The sequence below is a fragment of the Agelaius phoeniceus genome, chromosome 5 (assembly GCF_051311805.1).
Source record: "Agelaius phoeniceus isolate bAgePho1 chromosome 5, bAgePho1.hap1, whole genome shotgun sequence".
Lineage (NCBI taxonomy): Eukaryota > Metazoa > Chordata > Aves > Passeriformes > Icteridae > Agelaius > Agelaius phoeniceus.
In genome coordinates this window covers 16,762,378-16,789,596 of record NC_135269.1, presented here as the reverse complement: position 1 = coordinate 16,789,596, position 27,219 = coordinate 16,762,378, and the positions used below count along the sequence as shown (strand labels likewise).

At 40.9% G+C, this 27,219-nt stretch overlaps 1 protein-coding gene across 4 annotated transcripts in view; it reads right to left on the bottom strand.

Annotated features, from left to right (window-relative positions):
• Positions 1 to 885: 885 nt before the first annotated feature.
• The window catches only part of MPPED1 (metallophosphoesterase domain containing 1), a 63,350-nt gene continuing 37,016 nt past the window's right edge, over positions 886 to 27,219 (bottom strand). For all 4 annotated transcript variants that reach the window (XM_077178404.1, XM_077178405.1, XM_077178407.1 and 1 more), the window contains 3 exons: positions 11,838 to 11,953; positions 7,109 to 7,222; positions 886 to 3,640 (listed from right to left, as the gene is read on the bottom strand). In XM_077178404.1, coding sequence (XP_077034519.1) covers positions 3,522 to 3,640; positions 7,109 to 7,222; positions 11,838 to 11,953 — 349 coding nt within the window. In that variant the 3' untranslated portion in view covers positions 886 to 3,521. The remainder of the gene's footprint in view (positions 3,641 to 7,108; positions 7,223 to 11,837; positions 11,954 to 27,219) is intronic.

The following is a 27,219-nucleotide window of genomic DNA, read 5'->3' as shown; positions in this document are numbered from 1 at the left end:
CCTTCCTGGAGCACCAAAAGCAGTTGCTTGGGTGGGTGCTGAGTTCCAGCCTGCTCCTTCCTTCTAGTCAAGGAACATTTCACATCCTCAGCCGTATGTGACTGAGAGAGGTAAAAATAATCTTGTCATCTTTTTTTTTTCATTGACATGCAGTGATATCTCCCCTATTCATTGCTGAAATGAACCAGAATTAATCTCAGCCAACAATTCTGCCTGGTGATGGGAATGCACATATTAGTGATACACATCAGCACACCTTCCTTCAGGAGCACTGCTACCTGGATAAATATCAGTGAAGGTCAGCAAAGGGGAGGTGGGGCAGGAAATTACTTGAGAGGTCATCCCACATTTAAATAGAGCTGACAACTGCACAGGCAAATTTGTGGAAATCTTCCTTTTCATGGCCTCCCTTATCTGAGGTAGATCAGAAACTCAGATCTTTCTGTGCCCACAAAATTAAAATAAACATACTCAGCTGGCCTTAATCTCCCGCTCTGTGAAGATGTGTCCTGACACCCAACTCAGAGCAGGAACTTTCCTTCCCCCAGCTGCTGCCCACTCCTGAAGGATGGCATCCCAGTTCCTGACCTCTCCAGAGCTCTGCTGCAGCACTCCCACAGTAGCTTTTCCCTGCCTCCCAGGCACACCTGGCACACTCTCCCACCAAAATACATCCACTACAGGCGGTGGTTGCTGTTTTCCCTTCTCTGCAACACAAACCTCAAGCTCGTTTCCCTCTGCAGGAGATGTGGTGGCTGGAAGATCAGGGACAGTGCAGGGCACCCTCTGCTGACCCCCCTCCATAACAACTTTAATGTCCCACAGCCTGGCTCCTACTCCCGGAGAAGATGGCAGTCATTCCAACATGGAGCTGATCACATGAGCTGCACATTAAGAGACTTTATTTTTTGTTGTGTGTTGTTTTTTTTTAAGCCTTTATTCGTCTAACATGCTTGACCAAAAATTACAACACTCAAGTTATGTCAAAATGATTAAATAATCTTTAAGCTTTCATACCTCAAGTACTTTAAATGATATTTTGAAGTAACAGTTCCTTTCATATCCTTTCCACATAAAAATACACAGTATTTGGAAGATACCTTAGGAAAAATTATTTTTAAGAGAATATTTTATGGTTGACATAGAAATTTTGCTGAGGCTAATAAAAGGACCTCTTCCCTTCACTTTAACATTTAAGTGCTGTGAGCGAATGTAAACATTTCAGACTTTAACATACAGCCAATTTCCTGCCACATTTGTTGCAAACCACTTGAATTGTGACTAGATAAGCCACTTTTATTCTAACTACATGCTATTGTTCATCTTCCCAATGATGACAGGAGTTCATATTCAACTATGAATTTCAGTTCTTACTGATTTAGGAGCTGATCCTGAAATTTCTACACAAGTAGCTCTGACAAAACTGACCCCATCTGACTTAATGGCAGACTGCTCATGCACTTGTGAACCACTCCCCCAAAAACCAGTTGCAGGTGTCACCTATTGTTTTGGGTTTCATTTTCAGGAAAAAAAAAAAGCAGCACATTAGTTTAGACACATGGTCACCCCAACAGATTACAAAAATGACAGACCTGTGACTTGTCATGTTTTCGGGGGGTCTAGTGGCTTCTTGTGGGTCCACAGCATGAGTCAGTTACTGGGCCTGAACGTCTCGGCTCCAGGCAGCATCTGGAAGAGCTGCTGCACATGGGAAGCCAGTGAAAAGCAGAGTTTGTGCCCACCTAGCTGAGAGTCGAGGCTCACATGGCCTGGTTTTGCAACACAGGTATTTTAAATTGTTTATTTGTATAATGTACATGCAGCTGCTACATTAAACACATTTACGTCCATGTAACACACACAATTCTCCAATGCATGTGTGCAGATGTGGGCTATGCACAGATCTGCAACCAGCTCTGAGCTGGCAGTGCTGTGGTGTGCCCAATGTGTGTGAACAAGATTAATGCCTAGATGCTGTCAGCCCCAAATTCAGGATGCCCACATTCAGAATACAGCAGTCAAATTATCTCCATCAAGTCAAAAGGACATATTTGTTAGTTCAAGACAGAAATCCATTTCTTGCAGGACATGTCTGAAGCCCTGGGGTTTTTTTGGTAGCTTTCTAATCAATTCCTAAACTTCTGCCTAGGACAGGACTGAAATCCCGGCAGCTTCAATACCTCTGCTAGCACTACAGAAGAGCTGCACGGGCAGTACCATAACTGTGGACCATTCCCAACCAGCTCCTGCCACATTCCCTGCTTTGCCTGGTGCCAAAAGCAACACAACAGATGGGTTTCTACTGGGTTTGTGCTGAGCCTCTCTGAGCAGTGTCCACAAGTGGGCAAACAGCAGTACCAGGTCCCCTGAGGTGACCTCTGCTCTGCACACTTTGGTGTGTGCCTGTCACTCACAGCCACCCAAAAGGGAGTGCTTGAACCACACCTTGGGCTGATACCTTCCCCTTGACATCCATGTTTCCCAAGGACAAAATGATCACAATGACATTTAACCACTCCTGACCAAGGCCAAATTCAAACCAGTAATCTCATCATTGGCTGCATGTCCCATTAGGAGTTTTTAAACCAATGGTCCCAGTAGGTATTCTTTAAAATACCATTACTAATCATTGGGTGGGCTCTTTACAGGTCCTTTCTTTTTTCCTTAAGTACAATTACATCTCTCTTTACCATATGAAAACACGGTTATATTTTTTCTTTTTTTTTTTTAAGGGAAATGTCATCCTTTTTTTTTTTTTCTTTTTAAACAGGCGAGGCCAGGTTACAAATTCCTGAGTTTATACTGCACTTAACACAGTCTCCCTTCTTGAATGTTGAGCTGTTTACAGCATGCTGGCAATATGCACCATTTCCCTTGCCATCTGTAATGCCAGATGTAGTAAAACTTCATTTCAGTACAGTGAATTAGGGCCTGTATTGCATTGGTTTTGAATAGATGCAAAGACTTAGACCTGGAGGACATGGAGAAATAGCTTTCCTCCTGTGACTGGTCATTTGTGCACCATCTTTTATATTTGCCATGTTGATTAAGGGAAAACATCTTTACCATCATTTTTATTTTATCAAGAGCTCACTGAAAAACATCTGAAATGAGGAAATCCTAGTCTAAACACTTACGTTTAAACTGCAAACTTTCTTAAAGAAACACTCCTTTGAAAGACATCGTTCTTTTAATAAGTCCAGTATACGGTATGTACAAAAGCCCCTACTAGAGATATATATATATAGATATATGTATATATATATATATATATTTGTGGAATGCATTCACTTTTCTGTGTTCACAAACATTTTAATGGTGAAATGTTAGTCTTTAATCTGGTTCTGGCACCAAAATGTCTTTGTTCCTTGTCCACTTTTGTTACTCCAAATTTATCTGTGAAGAGCTAGCAGGGAAAAAAAGGATTTTGCTTTTTTTGTTGAATGGTTCCCTATTGGGATTCTCAGCCAGCAATATAAAGTTGCTTATGTGTTGGGTACAACTTTAAATCCTCATTATAATCATGTGTTCCTTGGAGTAGGTAAGTCAATAACTATAGGTGGATTAAGTGGCTGGTAATTCACAGTGCACACAGATGCATTCACATAGGTGGTAGTTCCATCAGCCATGACACCATAACCTAAAAAGGAAGAAAAATCCTGGTTACTCTCATTATTCCTTATTATCTTCTTTCATTTTTAATTACCTTTATCACACAATGATAAGTGCCACATTTTTTATTACTCAGAAGGAATTTAAAAATTATCTTTGTGCAAAACATAAATGTTCTGTGAATCAATACCATCATTGTCCTACAGAATAATTTTTTAATTGTGTAAGAAAAGCAAAATGGGCCTTCAGTAGCTGGTGGCTATTATCTCTGGCAGCCAGCACACTAAACCTCCTTAGAAAGACAGATACTTCTCTCTGCAGAGATTTTTCTCTTAAAACCATTTTAGTTTTGGAAAGGATGCTTCTGATAGTTTAGGCTTGCAGTCATCAGTGCAGCAAACTTTGGGCAATTTTAATCTTCCCACCTTTTTTTCCTGCCCTGTGTTGAACATCCTTTAAGCAACCAATGAAGAAAAAACATTGCTTGACTGAAGCAAGTACGTGTGCATGTGCATCAGGGCAGGATTTGCCTAGTAGGAACCTCTTCTTGCTTTGTCTTTGAACTTGTTAACCAGACTTGATGGAAAGGCACTAAAATGCCTGCCCAGGCTGAAAAAAGATGGCTTTATTATTGAGTGCATTGTCTAACAGACAAGGTGAATTCACACCCTAAAACACCAGAACATTTCCACAGCAGAACACACACATCTGTGTGTCTCACCAGCGGTGAAAAAGCTTCAGCTACATCTCATGTCTGGCTAGACGCCCAAGGCAAACAATTCCAGAGTTAAATATGCAGAAAACCAAACTTTCAGCTCTAATTCCTGTAGTAGTACAGTGAAATGCTGTTTCAGAAAGTGAAGAAGAAGCCCTTTGACAACCTTGGTGTTATGAAAGAGAAGACACTCTCCACTGTCAAAAATCTTTTAATGAATCTCTAAAAAAAACCATAAGCTTGAGTATATGAAAGCTAAAGGCCTAATGTTGGAAACTTTCACTGAAATATTATGATCAATATGAAGAACTGCATTTGTCATCAGAAATACATGATTTTGGGGAAATCACCTGGTAGAAAGCATTTGCACTAAGATTCAATCTCACCTTTCATAAATTTAATAGAGAAATGTATTCATTGCTATATACACACTAAGCTCTAGCTATTCAAACCCTAGGTACTGAGGACCCTATGTTTTCTCTGAATGCAATTCTGTGTCTTTCACAGCACTGAAAATTGCATAATTTGCAAACAAAGAAACAGTAGCCAAATTCCTTTCTTTTTGGTTCCTTGAAACACCCTGAATAATGCAGGGCCTCCTGCACCTTCCATGGAAAAACTACACTATAATTAGAGCCCGGGGAGGGAAGAAAACTCTGTCAGGCTCCTGTCACAGGAATTTCTTTAAATCCCTTTCTGTTTGCCATGGAATGACTGTTCTGGGGAAAACACAAAATGCACAGAGAAGAGTCAGCACTGCGGCTGGGACTTTCTGTCTCCTTGGCTACGTATTTGAAGAGACCAGACACTTTCTTTTGCTGGAAGATTCCTAATGCTGCAGCTTTCACTCCTGTCCCACTGCCAACAGGGTTTCCTTGACCATGACCTCAGTGGAGTACTGGCTATAGTGGGAAAACCAGAATTTTAGCCAGAGCCTTTGCCATGCTGCTTGTCCCCTCCATGGGTGCATCAGCGGAAAGCCCATGTGTAGAGGTAGTTTTTGGCAGACATGGTAGTGCAGAGAGGGAATAGGGAAGAAACATCTCTTATAAGCACCTCTTCTCCCCAGATGTTCAGTAAATGACTGCTGCAGATGTAGCTATGCTCACTCCGAGAAAGAACTCATCTGTTCAAATCATGCATTCTCTCTACAAAGTGCAGCTTCGTTTGCACAGGCTGCCTGCAATGGGAATTCTCCTCTGCAGAGATTTAGCAGCCCACTGAAAAACAGGCTCTGCTGTTCCCCATTTGTTTTCTCTAAATTATGATAGTTAACAAGAAGAGTACCTTGTTTCTGTGTTTTGATACCTACTGTGCCAACTACATTAATTCACTATTCTATGGAGGTGCTACTCTCTTCCCTTGAGAGCCAAAGTTGGACTTGGTTATAGCAGATGTGATTTTGTTTACCTGCCTGAAGCTTCATGGCTTGCTGTTTGTTTATATCCCCTGCAACCCTCTTGGCTTATAATTTCTGAAATGACAATGAGTTTGAACTGTATTCACCAGCTCTCTTGGTTGGAATATCAAAGACTGCTCTAGCAGCATTATTTGTTTGCTCTGTGATTTAACAGTACTTTGGACACTAACCAGGCATTAACAGGTCACTGGAGATGAGACACAGAAGGAGGATGGACCTAATCCTTGAGCTATAAAATAATGATCTGAACATCTTATCCATTAATTTTACACCACCAGCCACGTCACTACTATGTGCTGTGGTGAAAGCCTCCAGCAGCAAGTCAGAGAGGGATATCTTAGGAAGGGTTCTTCACAAAACCAGAAGTATCTGAATGCCATCTCCTCCAATTTTTCCATCTCTGCACTGCTGAGACCTACAGAGATCCTACAGCAAAGGCTGGAGCAGTCCCAGAAGCAGAAAACTGGCAGCTGTGGAGTACCTTTTCCTGCCAGTAAGTTAACACTGCCAAAGATGGAGCAGTTGATAATACACACGTACACGCCAATGGTTCACTCCTGCACAGCCCACTGCTTCTGCTTGGGGTGGCAGCACTGCTTGAAGCCTTCTGCCTTGCTCTATGAACAGGACAGGCAGCATCTACCTTTCCTTTTGCCTGGAGATGAACTCCTGCTGTCACTGACTTCAGCAGAGCATATCTGTCACCATTTACTTGGCTTGTGCAAAGGGAACTCTTTTTTTTTATTTTTCTCCAGTTAAATATCAAATAGTCAATAGAACCACTTCTTTTGTCTGAGCACAAAATGTTTCCCCTGACAAAGCAACCAAATGCATCCATAAATATCTTGGAACTTCTACACCAGTCAGTGGTGATACCCCTCTTGATTTCAACTTCATATACACTCGGATGGGGAGAGACAAGTTATTGTACAATCTTGAAGATCAAGCCTTAGAAGCAACACTCAAAATATTCCTACCCCTTTTACAAGCACAGAAGTTAACACACAGAGGTCTTACATGAATTATTGTGAAGCACAGATTCTACTAAGCAAAAAAAATCCCTCCATCCTAATATTTAGTCACTTTCTGTAACTACTGGACTTGTATTCTTATTTTAAAATTCACAGTACTCATCCCTGTGAAGGAAGCATCAACCTGTTTTATAGATGTAGAAAATGAAAGATAGCTCAAGTACAAGCATTGAAATGTGGATATCAGCCAATTTCACCTCTATATATACAGCTAAATACGTATCTGAATTCAAGTGCTTCAGTTCAGACATTCAAGTTTGAAAATGCTGGTTAAGACTTCTCTGTTTGCTATTTATAAAAACATATATATAAAAAGAAATGTGCTCCGACCTTCATGGATATGTCCAAAAACATGAAGCCTTGGCTGTATTCGTCTCTGGACTGTGTTCAGCAGCTCAACACATCCTACTCGTTGCATTTTCTTAGGAACCCAGTCTAGAAAACCTTTGGAAAAGAAAGGAAAGCTTTAAGAGAAGACAGGTAGTCCACAAAGCTGTGCTGTTATACAGCATTTTTGAGATTTCATGTCTCATGGCCTTTTAGAAATAGCCACAGAAGAACTGAAATGGTAAAAACTGTGTCTGCCTTGGTATGCAGAAGAGGAAGGAAAGAAAAATACTGGTGGAAAACCATAAAAGCTCATCTGGATAAAAAGGACTATGATAACTCTTTACGGTTTTTTTTCAAAGAATAAAAATAATCACTGCAATCAAAGCATTTTTTGCACTGTTGTTAATGGGATAACTCAATGCTTTACCCCTTTTTCTTCCTGAAGAGAATGAGGTATAAAGTGCAGTAAATCCAAAGGGAGCCTCTAAAGAATTTAAAAGAACATTAAACTATTTAAAATCTGTCCTGGGACCTACTTTTTTAGATTGAACACTTGAACCAATGTAATGGAATCTGTGCTGCCAATACTACAACTCTATTGTTATCACATTGAATCCTACAGTAGTGGAGCTCAGGTGAGGAATCCACTACATACCCAAAAAGTGACATCCTTGAGTTAAACCACTTCATGGCACAGCAAGCTCCACTTCCCTAAACTGATGAATCTCAGATAGGAAGAGAAACTCAGGCCTTTTGCAGAAGATGTATTTAAGTGCTGCATTTACTTGCACAAAAATTGTGTAAAAATGTATTTCTTATGAAAATAGACAGAAATGTTACATCAACTCGCCTCTTTGTCTAAAAATACTGCAGGGGGAAGTTTACTGCCAACTGAAGTCCATGTTTCTTTCCAAGTAGTAGTATAAGGAGGATGTTGTATGGGAGTGTTTGCAACAATCAATCTGTTTTCTCTCTATTGTTCAGTCATTTTCATCAGGCTCAGATTTGGAAACCTAGAAGATAAAATCTTCCTGGATTTATTTTGTTGTTCTACATTTTCCCTGTGTGCCTGTCATAGCTTTGCATCTCTTGGATTTTCTGCAGTAGTGTGAATATATTGTGCTTTTAGCCAGAGGTACAGAGCCTGGACCTGGTTTTCATACATTTACTTTTGATGTCCACTCAAGCATGGCTAAGCAGCCAGCCAACTGGTTTAAAAGACCAGAAGTGTGGTATTCAAACTCTTGGAAAAGCTCTCAGATTTGCTAGAGCTTCAGGGTAGGTTCACACATTGAGAAATACCTCTTTAGCTGCCACTGCTTGAAAACTGGGCTCAGTAAACTGTGAGGTTTTACCAAAATGGCAAAAGTTTGCACTTGTTTCATAGCTACTCAGAGAGCTAAGTTCAATTTTCAGGAAAAAAAAAAAAAAAACAACAAAAAACAACCTGGGAGTGGGGCATCCTAAGTGCCAAAAAGAGGAAATTCTCATCATGGTCAAAGACCTGAAGGTGCTGTTCGGCACCTGTCAGGGAATGTAGAAAAAGAAAGCCCTGCTGAACGACAGCCAGGCTGAGCAATGCTCACTCCTGCTGAATTCACATGTGCCATCAAAGGGAGGTCAAAATTCACCAGAGAAAAACAGCACTTATGGTGTCAAAGTGAGACCAGCAATTCCTCTGGAATAAAGTCATGTTTGGGGTTTTTTTCAGAGTAAACATATTATAGCCATAGGTTTTATTACTCCAGTGATTTGAAACAGTTAATTGTCAAAATGTCTGCAGTGAACATAAAGCCGAAAGTATTTCCACTTCAAAAACTTCACAAACAAAAATCCATAAAATTAACTTCTCCATTAAATTAAGCATTATTTATGTTGAACATGTTTTTGTTTACATGCATTATCACCCTTCTGAAGCCTTCCCATATGTTTGCAGCTTATTATGTACACCTGACTACACAGACTAAGAATAATTGATTACACCTAGCTAACAATTAGAGTTCATCTTAGGGGTTTTTTAATGTTTGGTTACTTGAAACAGGTTTCTGCAGCTGTCAGGAAAGTATAAATCTTTGTCACAGACTATCAAGCAGACAGCTGCAAATGAAGACTTAAAGGTGAAATTAAATTAAAACCAAAGAAAATAAAGTGAACTTTTGGAAGCGAAATAAAAGAATCTTAAATGGAGATCTTTAGGAAACAAAAATACGCAGATACGGAAATGAGCATTAACACTGATCCCATAATCAAAAAATTCTATATTTCATAAACTATGAAATACATTGCATATCTTTGTTAATAATAATAAACAGGTTACTAATAAAACGGTGCAAAATTGCTGTTTTAAGCTTTTTTTTCCCATCCTCTGTGAACCTCCCATCTATTCTGTTTTAGAGTAGTTCTTTGGGATGAAGTAGTGCTTCATTCCAAAGCACTACTCTAAAACAGAAGAGAAAAATTACTTGGATTTTTGTTACATGGCTAAATGAAAATCAAAGTTCATTAACTCTTAATGGTTCTTCTGCATCTAAATCAGACCATTTCAAATCTATGTAATAATGTATTATTAATTAGTTCAGGAGGATGCACACTCTTGACGTGAGGGAATCAGAGAGCAGCACAGAAGATGGATGATGGGCAGAATTTAGGCAGCCATGCTGGAGAAAAAAGCCCAGAATTTGCAAGAGGACTGATTGCTTTTTATGGTCATTAGGAACAACACTAGTGAGGTTCTGAGTTCCAAAATCAGAACAACAGGAATCAGCTTTCTTGTTAAAATAATTGGCTGGGAGGTTCAAGGGGGATCCTGTCTCCCAAAGGGTCCGTGGACAGAGCTGCACAATGAGGTGGTTCTGTAAGTTAAGCAGAGTGCTCAGTTCTTTGAAGTGTCATATATTTGTTGCCATGGGTGTCAGGGAGACCAACAGCTCCTGCCCTCAGGCAGAGGGTTCTGTGCTTGAGCCATCTATTAATGCATCAATAAGAGAGAGACAAAGAAACAGGAACTTCTAAAAAAGAAAGGAAATTCTTGGGGGATGATTGAAGATAAAGAATTAAAAGGGAAAAAAACCCCACATACTGAGCCATGGACATGGGGGGAATTCACACTACTCCATTACAATCACTGAAGATGGGCGGCCCTTCCGCAGAATTACTGCAATTATTAATTTACTTTTCAATTATTAAATTTACAATTAAATTTATTATTAAAGTCTGTCTGTTGAGTGCCAGCTCTGCAGTGCTCTTTAGGGGTCCTCCTCCCTCTGCTGATGCCTGAGGCTACTGGAGAGGCCTGGTGGCTAAAGCAGCAAGGTGGTTGAATCTCCACTTTCCAGCATTAGATTTCGAGTGAATCTCCAGTCAGCTGAAGTTTGGATTGTTTTACAGCTGGCCAGCTGGCTTTAAAAGGGGTTTTCAAAGTGCTGAAAAAGCTTCTGGAAAAGTTTTAAATATGACTTATAAATAAAACTACATGAAAGACACAGCATTGTGCCTTGGAACCTAGGAGGGATTACCCCTATACCAATGGCTTGGAGCTGATATCTTAGGGCTGAAACACTTAATTTCTGACATCCACTTTTACAATACAGGCTCATATTAAAGTCAGTCCATGGCATGGCATGAGACTCCACTTAGGTGAAGAATCAAAACACACACCCCTAACTGTGAGAAACTGCTCACAAAGAACTACCTTCCCCCAGGATTAGTGAGCAGTGGAATGCAAACATGTCTTTCTAAAGAAAACAACACACAAACCCCTTAGATACTTTCTCCTCCAAGCTCTGAAAGAGAAGAAAGGGTGGAAGATGAGGGTTTTAGCTTCAGGAAATTGGTGAATCTAAAGGTTTAAAGAAACCAACTGCCTTCATTTCACACAAAGCACAGTAAGGCTCAGCAGAACACTTGAGTACATGCTTCTTGTTCATGTCCACTTATTAAATTAGTGAGAGTCAAACACACAGTCACATTAAATATAGACTGCTGTATGTTAAATGCATTGAAAAAAAGCTTAAAAGCCTTAAGCCTTTACTGAATCTGGACAAGTTTGTGTGGTTGTATTATTTCTGTAGCAAAGGTAATGTCCAAATTTTCTAGGAAAACAAGAAATCTCTTATAGATAGATAGCTTTTATATCACCTATATTAAAATAATTGGAAAATGTACATGCAAAACTATTTCTTTTTGATCTCTTCATGTTGCCAATTTATATTACAGATAAGCAATTCAACCATCCTGTCCAAAGAACAGGCAAACAATGGGGAGCATATGGGTTTGTGAGGCAGAAGGTGCACCAAGTCAGCATAATGAGGGAAAAAAGAGATTCTGGGTACTTGTTGGTGGGAGAATGCAGTAGCAAGTCAGGGAGAAAGTGATAAAAAATAAAATCCTAATCCTGCATTTCTCTTCAAACAGGCTCCATGCCTTCAATCTAGTAATTTCACCAGTGGCAGATTAGAGATGTGCATAGGAAAACTAGACCCTGCTTATTTGTAAAGCTCATTGTGGCTTTATGTGTTAACATTTTATTTTTAAAGCCATTATTTAATTCCCTGCCATTGAGCAGAGGTATCATAGGTAATCATGAGCTGAAGTCCTGGTGCTGCTGAAATCAGTATGCATGTTGCTTTTGACTTTTGTAAGTGAGGATTGCACTCCTTTTCTAAGGAGAGCCATCAGTTACCATATAATCATCTGAAATACACAGCTAAGAGCACTATTATTTTCTTACCGAGAGGTGGTCCATGTGTTATAAGAATATCTATTCCATCTGGAATAAGGTTCCATTTCTCTAATAGTGCTTGGCCTCGTGGAAGATTAAAGCCCCAGCCATAAAACCAAGGTTGCCTGCCAAGAGAGGAGGAGAATGTCTTCAGTGCTACTTCCATGTACTGGTTATCTAATTAAAATACTGAGGTTGACTCTTTGCTACCATGGAATTTGAAGACACAAATAGCATTAATTTTCTTTGTGTGCACAGTAATCCACTCTTTCCATACTAGCAGTGTAGTTTAACTTGTACAGCAAATACGAGCAATCGTCCCCGCTTTCAGTAGGCAGCACAGAGTATATTTCACAGTATTGCTCCAAGTACTTACAAGGCCTGGATACCAAGATTTCCATGTGTGGATTATCACGCTGACTCTCACAACATTTAGAAGAACAGCTGTCTCAAACACCTCCACGTGATTTATGTTTCACATTGGCTCCCAGCACGTTTGGCCCTTAGCCTATGACCAGCTGGGCAAGGATAGACCCTGGCACCATGACAGATTCTGCTCCAAAGTCAGAGACATCATCTCTGCTGCTTTGTTTCCCTAATTGGATACATCCTATCAGAACAAGAATGCTGCTGCTTCTCTTACACACAAATTTCTTCTGTCCTCTGCTGTGTTGACTTGCTTTTAAGTAAGACTTTCCATATTCAGGATTCCTTATCAGACAGGCATTTACATTTTTTAAAACGTACTCATGGAGCAGCTCATCATGGAGCAGCGGGATTGTAACACTGCCAGTCAGAATATAATTTATCTGTATCTTGCTACCCCATTGATTAAAAAACTATATTTCACAGCAATTATATCACAGTGTTAAATTATGTCTTGCTGACTAGGCTCTAATTCTAGGTCATAAAATTGAGGGGTTAGTTTTAGGTTGGAAGTTTTAATAATTTCTTGACTGATGTCCCATGGCCATACCCATATTTGAAGAACAATGAACAAAAGGTTTTTCTTCCACAGACAAAAAGAAGCTCAACTACTGATGACTGAAAAGTTTTCTTTCTCATCTCCTGCCTCTTCATCACATGCCCTGGATAACCAGGGTTTTGAGAAACAGGTGTCCCAGGGGAAAAAAAAAAGGTGAATCTTCGAACATCTGCTATTGGGACCAGAAATATATGTCCCAGCCTTCAGAAGCTAGAAGCTGTGATGAGGGAGGTGAAGAAGGTGTGTGAAGGAGAAATGCCAACAGCACTAGCAGTGAAGCCCAAATCTTATTCTGAGTAACATTGCTCAGGCCAAGGCAGCTGCCTAAGGCACCTCCCTACATCAGGCCACAAACTCACACTTTTCTGGTTCCCTGTTCAGCATTCCAAGCAGCCTTTCCTCACTTCCTGCTGCCAGGGTCTAGAGGGAGACTCAGGGGAGACCTTATCTCTCCAAAGTTACCTGAAAGGAGGTTTTAGAAAGGTGGGAATTGGGTCTCTTCTCCCAGGTAACAATAAATAGGACAAGAGGAAATGGCCTAAAGTTGCACCAGGGGAGGTTTAGATTGGATATTGGGAAAAATTCTTCCCTGATAGGTCAAGTGGCTAAGTCACCATGCCTGGAAGCATTTAAAAGATGTGCAGATGTGGTACTTGGGGACATGGTTTAGTCGCATCAGGTTTATGGCTGGACTCGATCACCTCAGTGGTCTTTTCCTAAACAATTATGGGATTCTCCTAACTGGCTTATTGTGCAGCAAGGTACCAGCAATGTTACTATGTGACATTGCCACACAGCAACCACACAAGCTCTGTGGAGCTGGATCTGCCCCTCCTTACATTCAGCTCACCACTGAGATAAGGAAATTATTTTTACCACACAGGAATGCCTTGAAAATAAAAAACTTGAAGTTTGTGAGGTGCTTGGGATATTCCAGAAGTGGAAGGCTTCATAAAAATGTACAGTGGTTGGCTTTTTCTAAACTCTTCATCCTTTCCTGCCTTGGGATTGCATTCCCCACCTAAGAGGCCAAGTATTTTTCTTCACTGAGAAGAAAATACACAACTGTTGGGCAAATTGTAGGCCCAGGGTAAGTTCTCTAGCAGCAAGGTCTCACTGACAAAATATTTGCAAGGGCAAATAGGTGGCAAAAGAAGTGTCAGCACAGTAAATCATGTATTTTAAGTCACTGACAGTTTCAATGGATATGCCTGGGGTGGGCAGGGACAGGATTGTCCCTGGGTCTCAGATGGGAAGTTGGGGAGGCACTGTCCATAGGTATGCCAGACACAGAAAGGAAACCAAGGGGAAGGACCAGTATCTGCCCAAGAAGCAAAGGTCAAAAACTCACAAAATAATTATTTTAAGACTCCAATGAAGCATTTTTTAAAGAGAAATATTCATGACTGCCACAGGTCTCGCCAGAAGTCAGCTTAATTCTGCTGAAATCCAGACGACCACAAACCACATAGGCAGCTGTGAGAGCCTCTGCCTGCCTCTACCAGGGCTGGACTACACACGGCCACTTTCTAAAAAAGCCCATTTCCCCTTATGAATAGGCATGATCTGCTTATTAAGACAAGAAGCACTTTCCCCCGTCCCTCCCTCCTCCCTCCCTCGCTCCCTTTGTGGTGACTGCAGCGGGGCTGGTAAGTTATGCATGCTGGAGCTGTTCTTTTGTGAAGGGGAGATGTTACAACTTGTGTGATTTGCCATTATGCTGTCTTTTGTGACAATCCTGAGATGGAAGGAAATGTCTGGAATATTTCTGGCAAAAAAAAACAACAAAAAACCCAGGTCCAAGAAAGGATTCAGTGGAGGATGTTGGCATGCTTTACATTGGAGAGAAGAAAGACAAATCACACATTTCAGTGCCCCCACCCCAAAGCAAATACCATCTTTATAAGCATATAGGGATTTTAGAAATCCCCAAGCCCCTTCTTCTGAAAATTTATTACAAAACAGCTATAAAAGTTTCTGAGTAGGAAAAAAAGCCTTCTTCTCTAATACCCACAAATGAGCCCATGACCTGAACGTCATGCAAAGACAACTTTGTCTCTAAAATTTGCGTTTATGATAGAACCTGAACTCTTTATATAGAGTACACTGAATTTCTGTATTCCTAGTTAGAGGTTACTCAGGAAAAGTGTAATTATTTTTATAATGTATTTTTCAATAATATTAAATTTGACGAAGAAAATATTGCCAGGTATGTTCTACAAGAGAAAAATCCACTATCATCAGAAAAAAAGAAGCCAACCCAAGAAAAATTTATTTGGCAATTGAAGACATACATCATTAATGTATTTCACCTTTGAAGTGAAGCACTCATCTGTAGAAATATACTTTGATTTAGGTCTTACCTTTTTCAAGCGAACAGCTTGAGTGTTTCCAACACTCTACTGAAATTCAACCGGTTTGTTATTTTGATAAGAATAATGATTGTCTACATGTAAGATTCAAGGGGGAAAATATATCAGAGGTGAATTTGTTTACAGCACAATTAACCTTATGTTTAAAACATTTGAACAAGTTTTGCAGGCCAAATAATCTGCCACACAAAAAGGGCTGAATTATCAGAGTTTGTGCTAGAAATCGGATGTTGCTTTATGTACTGAATTTCTATCTTTCTGTTCTAAAGTAACCATTGGAATAATTTTCTTACAGAATGATAGTTGCTATGACAACCATAGCAAATTTTCCTTTTCTGAAACAGATGTCTCATTTAGTTGAAAATTAGAATGTGAAAAACCCATGGGAAAAATTAATTCAAACTTTAACAGAACACTGACTACAATGTAATCTCTTATAGGTTAACCCCTTAACATCTTTCTGCACTCCTATAGTAACCTTCTCATAAATTCTAATTAAACCAGTTTAACCTCCTAGGAATGACCTTCTTAGCTATCATTAGCACTTTAGTTGTCTTTGAAAGGATCATTTCTGTTATAATAGTAACAGAAAAAAGTCATACTAAAAAAATAATGGTCAAACATATTACCACCCTAATTATTTATTACGATTTTTTTTCTTTTATTCAGCTACTATGGGAAAGAGCTAACATGTAGCCCAAGAATTCTTTTGTCATTTAAATGGGGCTTTACTTAGTATTACATGTGATCTACTGCAAAAGGTGGGGATGCACCATACACATCTGACCTGCCCTTTATGAGAAAACTGAAGGTTTTTCATTTTCAAATCAGTGCTACCCATCTCAATCTGACAGGCAGCCCTAAAAACAAGGGATACTTGACTGGGGAGAACTATCAATCCACATGGATTTTCCTATTACAAGTGATGAAAGACTGAAATTTGATTCTCCATTGCCTTGAATCAATTGAAACCTTTTAACTCAAAGAATGGCTTCCTTCCTTTCCAGCTCAAGGGGACTCCTCATAGTACCTGGGCACCCCTGCAAACAAACAGGGCAGAAAACCAGTGGCACTCCCAGAAACATCGCCCCCTTGGCACTGCCTGCAGGGCTGGGGGCTGTCAGCTAACACAAGAGCTGCAAGATTTACTGCAGCAGCTGCCTCTAGGCTGCCCAGCTGAGTAACACAAATCTTGCCACCAGCAGGCACCAATTACCCTCTTTGACTTCAAGGGGAAAGCCCAGGAACCACAGGGAGCTCTGAGTGGTTTGACTGAACAGCAGCGGTGTTTCAATGGGATTGGTGGGCAGCATCTTGCAAACACTCCGGTAGCAAAAAGTGCAGAACTGAAACACATTGTACCTCCTAATTTCTATTGGTTCCTATAAAAATATTTTCTTTTTCCACAGCTGGAAGGTAAGTTCTCTTACTAGAATTCCTTTGCTTACTAAATAAATTTCAAAGGTTCACAAACACATGCAACTTGCTCCAGTACTTCCTCCACAACAGTTGTCATTTTTCTGCTACAGGAAAATAAACAGATATTGGTTGGTGACTGTCAAGAAACTCAGTGGGAAAAGAATGGACCAAATCACCTTTCTCAATCCTGATCCTCTTCCTGAAAAAAGCAAATATTCCATATTTAGAAGACTGGACTACCCATGCTGAAAGCCATACTGGGAGGAGTGGCTGGTCAAAGCCCACAGAGCATGAAAAGCAGATTCCACAGTGGCAAACACAAGCAAAACTCCAACACATCCAGATTCCCAGCCCAAAAAACTCTCTGTTGGACATTTAAGTCTCATTTTTCCTGGTCTTGATATCATCTTACTATCATAACGAGCTACAGTCCTGTGAACATGGGTGTACAGTACTATACACACTGCATACCTCCCCTGCTGGGCAGGTTCTTCAGGTGTTCATATTTTTCCATTCCCCACCACTGCATAAGCTGAATTTAGCCAATCACTGTGTTTGTCTTTTTAGCCTTTCCTCATTAAAGGAAATTAAGGAATTAAAGGAATTAAGTAAATAACTATTTTACTGAATATTTCTATTATTTTTAACTCTACTTTCTCTCCAAGTAAGCATTCACAAAAATTCATATTTTTGGGGTTTTTTTTTGTATTGGCCATTTCATCTAAAGTAGTTGTGAAGTAACACAGAGCTTTTTATCTTTTCTTCCTTGCATGCAAAAGGGCCATCCAAAGCAGGAAGGAAAAGGACAAAAGCAGCTATCAGGCCATTGGTGCTAAGACTGACTGGCAGGCACTGTTTGTTTATAGGCTTTGAAATTTCTTTCAGTACCTGGGCCTCTGAGCCAAACATAACTGAAATGTAAGGAAAAACATGTTTCAGAAATCTTCAGGAGCATGAGAAGATTTATATTATGAGTAACTTCCATGTAAGAGAGGAGAGGGTGGTGTGATTTTTAGAGAATAGCAGTGGGCAAAAAGAATTAAACTGTGCAAAAAAGAAATTTTTTTTTCATCCTTAATATTGAAGCCAGATCTTTTTAAATGAAAGTTAAGGCCTTATACTAACTAATAAATGGAAATGATGCAACTCAAATCTTCTACTGGCCATGACACACAACTCTGCTTCCATGGGGAAGTTTTCCTTACCTGCTTTGCATCCAAGGTTCTCACTCTTGGAACTCTGAATCAAATTAAATTATTGTTTTCACAAAAGGAAAGAAGGATAAAAATCTGAATATGGCCCTTTGTCAGTAATTATTTCTCTTGCAATTCGAGTTACACATGAAATCATTCATCTTTTGTTTAGTAAAGGATTTCATACAGCTCTGACTGCAAAGAAGAAAGAATGAGCTATGACTAATAGGAACTGATCATTTCTAAACATTAATCTGTTATAAAACAATGAAAAATAAAATGAAATCTACTTTATCTTCATAATAAGAAAACAAGAAGGTAACAGGTAAGGAGGAAAATTAATGAAAGACTGAATTTAAAATATGCCAGTACCAAATGCAGATAGTTTATCTCATTCTTCTGGAAAGCAAATGATTATACTCCATCTGATATTTTTTAAAAATAATAAAGCAAACAAAGGTAGAAACTAATTTGGAATAATTAGTCAAAAGATGCAATGCTGAGGGTGCAGACGTAGAACCATACAGATTTTCAGAACAGTCTTAGGGATTTGATGCAGAGATGAGGTCTTGAGTTCTTGATGTCTCAGAGCCTGTTCCCCCAGTCTCTTGAATTCTCAAGATGTAAAACTATAGAAACAGCCAGGTTATCCAGCCCATATTTGAGATACTGATAGCTGGCAGCCACAGAAAGAAGGGTTAGGAGAGAAACTAACTGCCCCTCTGTTTTCAGTCACCATCTCATTTTCAATGTAAAACCTGCCAAGGAGGGGCCAACCCAGAAGGAAAAAAAAAATTGATGCCCATCTATGCATGGCATCTTTATGGTTATTCACTGTCAGACGCCCAGACAGCTGAAGAAAAAGAATGTTCTTCCTCACTTCCAGCTAGCTGGTGTTTGTTGTAGTCTGCTAAGACACTGCAGGTGTTGGCCACCTGAGGAGATGGAATACCCCTTTTAGGGGCTCTCTCAGATGAAAAATTACTAAAATACGTAGCATATGCAATAGGTGCCCTGAGAAACAACAAAAAAGGCTCTCACAGTAGCCACTGAGTTACTGAGCCCCCCAGTTACAGTCAGGCCCAAGAGTTACTCCCTCTAGTAATTCGCCAGGTTTACATTCTTGTCTCAAAATACCAGGAGTGATCAGGCCATATGGACTAACTGTCTCCCAGTTCTTTTCTGATTTTCCTCCCTTTTAATTTTTTTTACCTTCTTTTACTTAGAAAATTCAAATGCATTTTGATTTAAACAAGCATGAAAACGCTTCCAAAACTAATAAATTAATGCAACATGTGTGCAGATATGCATTAAGTGTATTATTAATAATGTTTCCAATCTAGCAACAGATGAACTTACTTCTTGTTTAAAAAAAGCACATACTGATAGTTCATATGCCATGTGTCTACCCAAAGTGAACAAAATCCAAGCAATCCTAAATTCCATATTTACGTTTTCCCACACGCCTAAAGTCAATCCACAGCGCAATGGTGGAAACAAACTGCTGTAATATGGCTTTCTATACCAAAAATGTACATGTTTAACAGCTATCCTTCAGCTATCTAGGAATCTGAGATACCTTAAAAATGTACTTATCTGATGTAGATTACACAATTAGAAATATTTGACACGCATAGGTGCAACTCTGTGTTGTAATATCTGGAAAGCTTTGTCTGAAAAAGGGCAATTAGGACCTTCTGAAGAAGGACAAGAAACACAAGAGGACTGCAAGGATGTTGTGGGTTATGCAGGGAAAAAAGTAGAAGGGCCAATTCCCAAATAGAGCCTAATCTGCCTACTGATGTAAAAGACAGTAAAAAAATAAATACATCATCAACAAAAGGATTGCCAAGGAGAATCTCCATATTTTATTGGATACAGGGGGAAACATGGTGACAAGGACTGAGGAAAAGGCTGAGGTACTCAATGCTTTCTCTGCCTCACTCTGTAACAGTCAGACTGGTTGTTCTCATTGTACAGAGCCCCTGAGCTGGAAGACAAGGACAGGGAGCAGAATGGAGCCCCATAATCCAGGGGGAAAGAGTCAGTGACTGCTACACCACTGACACTGAGGCACACCCAAGTCTATGGGGCTGGATGGGGATCCACCTAAGAGCTGAGTGTTACCACATGCAGGACAACCAGGGAATCAGCTTCAGCCAAGGTGGGTTTGGGACAGACAGCTACTGCTTCACCCACCCAGCTCCTTCTGTGACAGGGTGACCCCCTCAGCAGATGAAGGAAAGTGTTTCCCTGGACTTTAGAAAGCCTTTGAGACTGTCTCCCACACATTCTCCTGGGGACACCGGCTGCTCACGGCCTGGGTGGGCCGTGCTTCACTGGGTATAAAACTGAGCTGGTGGGGAATGGAGCCACATCCGGGTGGGGCCCGCACCAGTGGGGTCCCCAGGGCTCAGCACTGGGGCCAGTCCTGTTTAATGTCTTCACTGATGATCTGGACAAGGGGATCGAGGTCACACCCAGTCAGTTCATGGACAGCACCCAGCTGGGTGGGAGTGTGGATCTGCTGGAGGGCAGGAAGGCTCTGCAGAGGCATCTGGACAGGCTGGATCCATGGGCCCAGGCCAGTGCTCTGAGATTCCACAAGGCCAAGGACCCGATCCTGCCTTGGGTCACACCAACCCCCTACAGCTCCAGGCTGGGGCAGAGGGGCTGGAAAGCTGGGAAAGGCCCTGGGGGTGCTGGGGACAGCGGCTGGACAGGAGCCAGGTGTGCCCAGGGGGGCAGGAGGCCAATGGCACCTGGGTGTGCCAGCCATGGTGTGGCAGCAGGGCCAGGGCAGTGACTGTCCCCTGGGCTGGCACTGCTGGGGCCACACCTCAGTTCCTGGGGCACTTCTGGGAACCTCAGGACAAGAAATGGACATTGAGGGGCTGGAGCGTGTCCAGAGAAGGGAACAGAGCTGGGGAAGGGTCTGGAGCACCAGGAAGGGCTGAGGGAGCTGGGGGGGCTCAGCCTGGAGAAAAGGAGGCTCAGAGGGACCATTCTGGCTCTGCACAACTCCCTGACAGGAGGGGACAGCTGGGGGGATTGGGCTCTGCTCCCAGGGAACAGGGGACAGGATGAGAGGAAATGACCTCAAGCTGTGCCAGGAGAGGTTCAGGTTGGATATCAGGAGGAATTTTGTCATGGAAAGGGTGCTCAGGCACTGGAAGGGGCTGCCCAGGGAGGTGGTTGAGTCCCCATCCCCATCCAAGGAAAGACTGGACATGCCACTCAGTGCTCTGGGCACTGGAAGGGGCTGCCCAAGGAGGTGGTTGAGTTACCAGTCCTGGAGAAGATGTGTAGATCTTAGGGACAGGGTTTAGTGTTGGCCCTGGCAGTGCTTGTTTTATGTTTGGACCTGATCTTAGAGGCCTTTCCCTAAACAAACCTAAACAATTCTATGATTGCTTCCAATTTTCTCTGTTTTCTTAGTGGTGAAGAAAAATCCTCATTTTAATTCATTTTAAACAATGCTAATTTATTAAATGAAATAATTTATGAACAGCAATTTCACAGGAAGTGTTCTGATGTTAAAACAATTTCACAAGTGGTAAAATACTTTTCCCCTTAAAATCCAGTCAGGGAAAAGAGAAAGAAATGTGGCGGTTTGACAGGAAATGTGTTTTTTGGGATGCTGTGTTTTGGGCCAATGGATATTCAGGCTTTAATATTGGCATTTAACCTGGCCATTTAAGACATGGATCCGCCTCTGAGAACATGGGGTTAAAAGCAGAGCTCTCCCCTGAGAGGCTCCTCTTGGGTCTCGGGCGGGAACGGGAAAGCGTTCAGGTCTCTCCCCCGGCCCAGCTGCTGGCTGGGCAGGGGGAGGGGAAAAGCCATGTGGCCGGGAGAGGTAGGCCTGAGCCCGGGGGTGGAGGGTGGAAGAGAGAGAGAGAGAGAGACACCAGGAGCCATCGGGCAGCCCCCCCTGAGAGACACAGAGAGAGAGAGAAAGAGAGAGAGCCGCTGCCTGGGACTGTAACCTTGAAACTGGATAAACATGGGCCTGTGCCGGCAGCACGGCTGGGACGGAGAAGAGGGGGGGGGGGGTTCAGCTGGCCGCTTGTAGGAGCTTTTAACCCTTTTCAGAGAATGAGAACTTTACAGATCATTGACCTCTCCTGGAAGATAGAGTGGAAGATGAGGAAGGAATGTGCAAGTGTGAGAGAGGTCTGGGCGAGTGAGAAACAGTGGAAGAATAGAGAAGAACCCTAGTAGGAAGAGATGATGGAGTAGCTTTTGCTGGACTCTTTTTGTATAGCCATGGACAGAACCATGTTCCTTGTGACACAGAGACTGCATTCTAGGGGGAGGTAATGGCCACAGAACCAAGAAAGTTCAGTGTTAGTGCCCCTTGGCCCCCAGGGGGTGAAAAAATATGGGGGGGACAGGTGTCCCAAATTTGAGACTGTGCCTTTTTTGGATCGGGACAAAGCATCCTTAAAAAGACAACCCTAGAAGCAGCTCTGGTCCGTGTTCAGTGGTGAGAGCACTGGGCATGAAAAGGAAGAAGTCACGACGGCAGATGTACTCTGGGCAGTGCCACGAGTGACACAGAAACACACGAGGCTTCGACTGTGTTTCCAGGGGAAGCCCATGGTACAAGAAGGACTCCTCTCCTCTAGATGAACTGAAGATTGATTGTTTGAAAGGTAGTTCTAGACTAAGAGTTGGTGATTTGAAGAATAGATGTATTGTGTTGGAAATTTAGTAGGGGGAGGAGGAAATGTATTTGTAAAGTTTTCATTTTCCCTGTGTGTGTGTTCCTTTTATCTATAGTCGTAGTGTAGTTAATAAAATTTTGTTTTCTTTCTTCCCTAAGTAAGAGCCTGCTTTGCTTATTTCTGGTCACATCTCACAGCAGCTACCAGAGAGAGAGGGTATCTTCATGGAGGCACTGGCATTGTGCCAGTGTCAAACCATGACAGAATTCAGACGGCTTTGTTACAATTAGTTTCTGTGCCAGTGGCTCTATTTACACTTCTTCATGTAGAGCCACCATTTCCTTCTTGATGTAGTAACACCTTTACTGTGTTAAAACCTGGGGAAAATGCACACATACAAGCTACCACGGAGTAGGGAGGCTGATTCTCACCAGGTGTAAATGGCTCGAAAGCTGGTGGAGCACTGCCAAGCTACTCCAGCTGAGAATCAGCTCCACATAGACCCACTCCAAACTAGTTGGCTATTTGTGTTTCTCTTGGAATATTGCCAAGGGGCTCATCACAGTGCCCAACTGTGTTTACATCTTTGAAATATCCTGAAATTGCTGCTGTCTGGGACTACAGCTCAGACTACAGATAGAGCTGGTAGTCCTTTTGTTCATGGAGAAAAAAAATGAAGGGGAAAGCAGCAAAACAACAACAACAAAAAAGCACTTTAAACTTTAAAATCAGCTCTGTCTCATAAAATTAAACTTTCAAGCAAATGTGAAAAATAAAGAGAAAACTGCTGTGGGGGATAGCAATTTCACTCTTGTGGTTTATGGACTGCAGGAAAGTGAAGCCAATTCCCAATAGTGAGATTACAGGTCTCCTCTTCTACAGGTCTTAAATTAAAAACCAGCTGAATCCAAAGTGAGCTAGTTTACTGGATCAGAAGATTCAATTATTTCTGCTAAGTAACTGAACATGAACTACTTCCTTTTAATAATATACAACTAATAATTACTGCCCAAGAAAGGACTTTTCCCTACCAAGCTAATTAAACTAAAGCAATATATTTTTCAACTGCTCTCAAATTTAACTAAAGCGAGGAACATCAAAAAGCAAGTAAATGCAAATCTCCACTCACATGAAGATATCCAAAGCCACACAAAATGTTCAGACATTACAAGAAATAGTATTTGCCCAAAATTTTTATGTTGAAATCAACATAATTTCTGGTCTATATTCAGCATACGTGCATGTGTGTGTCCTGCACACTTGTACAGACACAGTGGAAGAGCTCTACTGCAAAGTGGATGCAAAGCACTTTTGGCTTCATTAACTGCTTAAACTCCCCCTGCAAGAGGTCACAGTGAAATGTGTTAAGGAACTGGTCCATATCCCTAATACACAACAGGCAAGAGGTGTCTAAAGTACTGATTTTCCTCTGTTGTGATGCTCTGGGATTGAACTGTTCCAGACTCCTCAGCCCCAGGGAATGCTGAGAAGAAATTTTATTTGAGAGAAAACATTTTCTGGAATGTTCATAAAAAAGAAAAGAATTAAAAAAACTATATTCTGAACTGCTGTGATTCAGGAATACCTAATAACTAGAATTTATTGGTTTGACTGTGATGGTATTTATGGACTACAATAGGTGTAGTTCAGTCTACATTTTCATTTGTTCACATATCTACTGCGGAGTTTATATAGTTAATAACAACTATACTCGTTCAACATGATATAGAAAATTCACTTGGAATCAACAAATTTTTATTTTCTTCCATGCACTTTTTTCAGAAATGTTAATGATTCTTGCTAATTCATTTCAGTCACTTAATTTGTACGGAAGCATTCATTAAAAAGACCTCTCCTGAATTCAGTATGATTGCTCACACAAGCAGTAGCACCTGTATACTCAGAGCCTGCTGAATGACATTCACATCTCCTGTATTTTCAAGTCATGCAGAAAATGAAACGCTTTCCAAGACAAATTTATCACATCAAATGCACCAATTTAAGCTATTTTTTGTTGTTGTTGTTGTTGTTGTTAAACAAAAGAAAAAATAAGGAGAAAAATGATCCAGTGATCTGTTCCTGATGCTAAAGCAGCCAGGATGTTAAATCTCACTTTCTGCCACTGGAAGACCTTTCACACTCCAGAAGTTCAGTATTGTTCAGTTCTCCACACCACTTTCCCTGAACAGCTGAGCTCAATAGATAAAAATAATTTTGCAGGAAAAACCATGCTTATGATCTTCCATATGCTGCAGACTAAACTACAAGTGCAGTGTGGTTTTAAGTAGTTTTAGAAGCACCACTTCCAAAATGGAAAATGGCTTCTTGTAAGTATGAAAGAGGAAATAAAAAATATCCCTCCAGCATTCTGTTAAAATACAATTAAACCTGTATCTATGTGCCTCAAACTGATAATATATTTTAAAAGGATGATGAACTTTTCTCTTCTGAACATGTTGCTATTTCTTACACATCTGTCACATCTTACCTACCTTATACTGAATGCCTGAAATAAAATATCTTCAGCATTCTCACCATAGTAAAACAGCCACATCAGGTAGGCTTAGATGCCAAACTTCTCTCAAAACTTTCTGAAACCTGAGATGCCTCATTTCTAAATAGGGAGTAGAGTCTATTATTCCCATTGACGACTTTCATTTTTTTCAAGAACCATGTCAAGTCTACCTAAATTACTCACTTCTATTGCCTGCCTCAAAGTCTAATTAAAACAACTCCAAATAGTTCCCAACTTTAACAATCAGGGCACATCTACCACTTTTAAAACATTTCTGAGCAGCCAAAATCCAGCAGTCTATAATTAATCCACATCCAGGATTTCTGCATCCATCCAAACAAAACTGTAGCAAACATGGAAACAAACCACCTGCTCAGAAATCTCCTTAATCTGAAGTTTGGAAGTGTTTTAGAGGGAATTTTCCTCAGGAAACAGTACAGAAGCAAGTGCACTTCAGTTATTTGTATTTTTATCTTTTGACAAGTGAGAGTGCAGCACAAAAAGAGCATAAAAGGATCAAGTATTTTACTAAGAAAAACATCTAGTATGGTTTTGTCCAGTAATAAAACATTTGATTCCCTATATATTTTTGTTATGTGGAAGATGATAAATAGGTTTTTTGATTTGAAAGAACTAAGAATTGGAATGGTCACTTTGAGGCAGAAGTTTTTTCTGTGAATTCTGGGGAGTGAAACCCACAGTGTAACACCTTGAGCTGCTGCTGCTGCTGCTCTATATGGAAGCCACACTCCCAGCTTGGGAGGTTTATTATGTTAAATGAAGTCAATATATTATTTTAATACAGTTTCATTTTAATTGATGTTCACCTCAATGACTAAAAATTTGTACAAGGTCCCAGAAAGTAAACATGAGGTGATCCATCACTGGCAAAACGAAAGCATGTCCCTCTCATGAAATGAATCTATAAATCTTTGCTGATGGAAACTGAGTTCAGTGAGGAATGAAAAGCTGTTCTTGAAAAGATGGAGGAGGAAGGCACTGAAATGGAGACTTAGGCCTGGAGTCTATGTGGAACCAAAATAAGGCTGCCTCAGTTTGGCCCTTTGCATGCTCTTTGAAACTGTTTTGATTACACATGGAAATTACCAGCCTTTCTATGGGAAGTGCATGTGCACATGTGCACACACACACAGAAAGAAGAAAGAGAACATTTGACAAGGAGTCAAATAACAAAGTCACCTACTCTGTGATAAAACACAAATCAGACAAGAAAATAACAACTGAGACAAGAGTTGTGCATCCACACTGGATGCGCAACTTGAGTAAAGACACTTGGCTGGAATAGTCCAGACAACTGCAGTGCACCAAGAAAGGAACAACAGGTTGGAACCAATTTCCAGCTCTCCAGCCAAAGGGGGATGATGATTTGGAGAATAAGGTTCCTGTCAAGGCTGCTTTGGGCTAATACTAATGCAACCTACATGTTGATGTTCTTTAGACTGGAAGGAATTAATCCATCTTCTCTGATGAAGCCAGAGCTCACGGGATGGGCCTCAGCCAGTTTGCTAAACTCAATAAAAACAAGACTTGAACAGAAAGAAACTGCTTCCCACATACCTTAACTTTCTTCCCTCAGTTCCCAATTTTGGAAAAATAATGTGGCACCAAAGCTGTTGATCCATGTGTAAACATGCCAGGCCAAATCTAATCAACGCTCCATTGGAGGGAACCAACAAAACCCCAGGAGTCCAGCCCAGGCATCTGTCACTGCAGGACAAATGGTCACAAATGCCTTTCTAGGCTGACATTAATATTTGCTCTCACATCTTCCCTGACTGGGAAATTAAGAGTTTCTGGAGTTCAGAAGGCCTTTAACGAAGGAGGAAATGAGAATACATAGACACTAGAAAAAAAATTTACTTCTGCAAAAAGAAAAATGAGGTTCTGTTTCACAGGAATAGATCCCTCCAGAAAATTGAAGCCAAGTAAAAATCCACTCTGGATAGAGTCTGGAGGCAATCTCATCCAAAAGGGCTTCTTTAAGTTATCCAGACCAATATGTCATTTAGAATAATGAAACTGTCATAGATTTGCAAAGAGAGTTGTGATTGTCCCTTCCTTTCCCACATGGTGGAAAATGGAAAAAAAGTGCCGAAAGAGATAACATGCTCTCCTGCCACCTTGCATGCCTGTTTGAAAGCAGAAGGACCAAAGTTTCTCCTGCAGCTGTACATCTGCTTACAACTATTATGGAAAGCTAGAAGAAGATCTTCTCC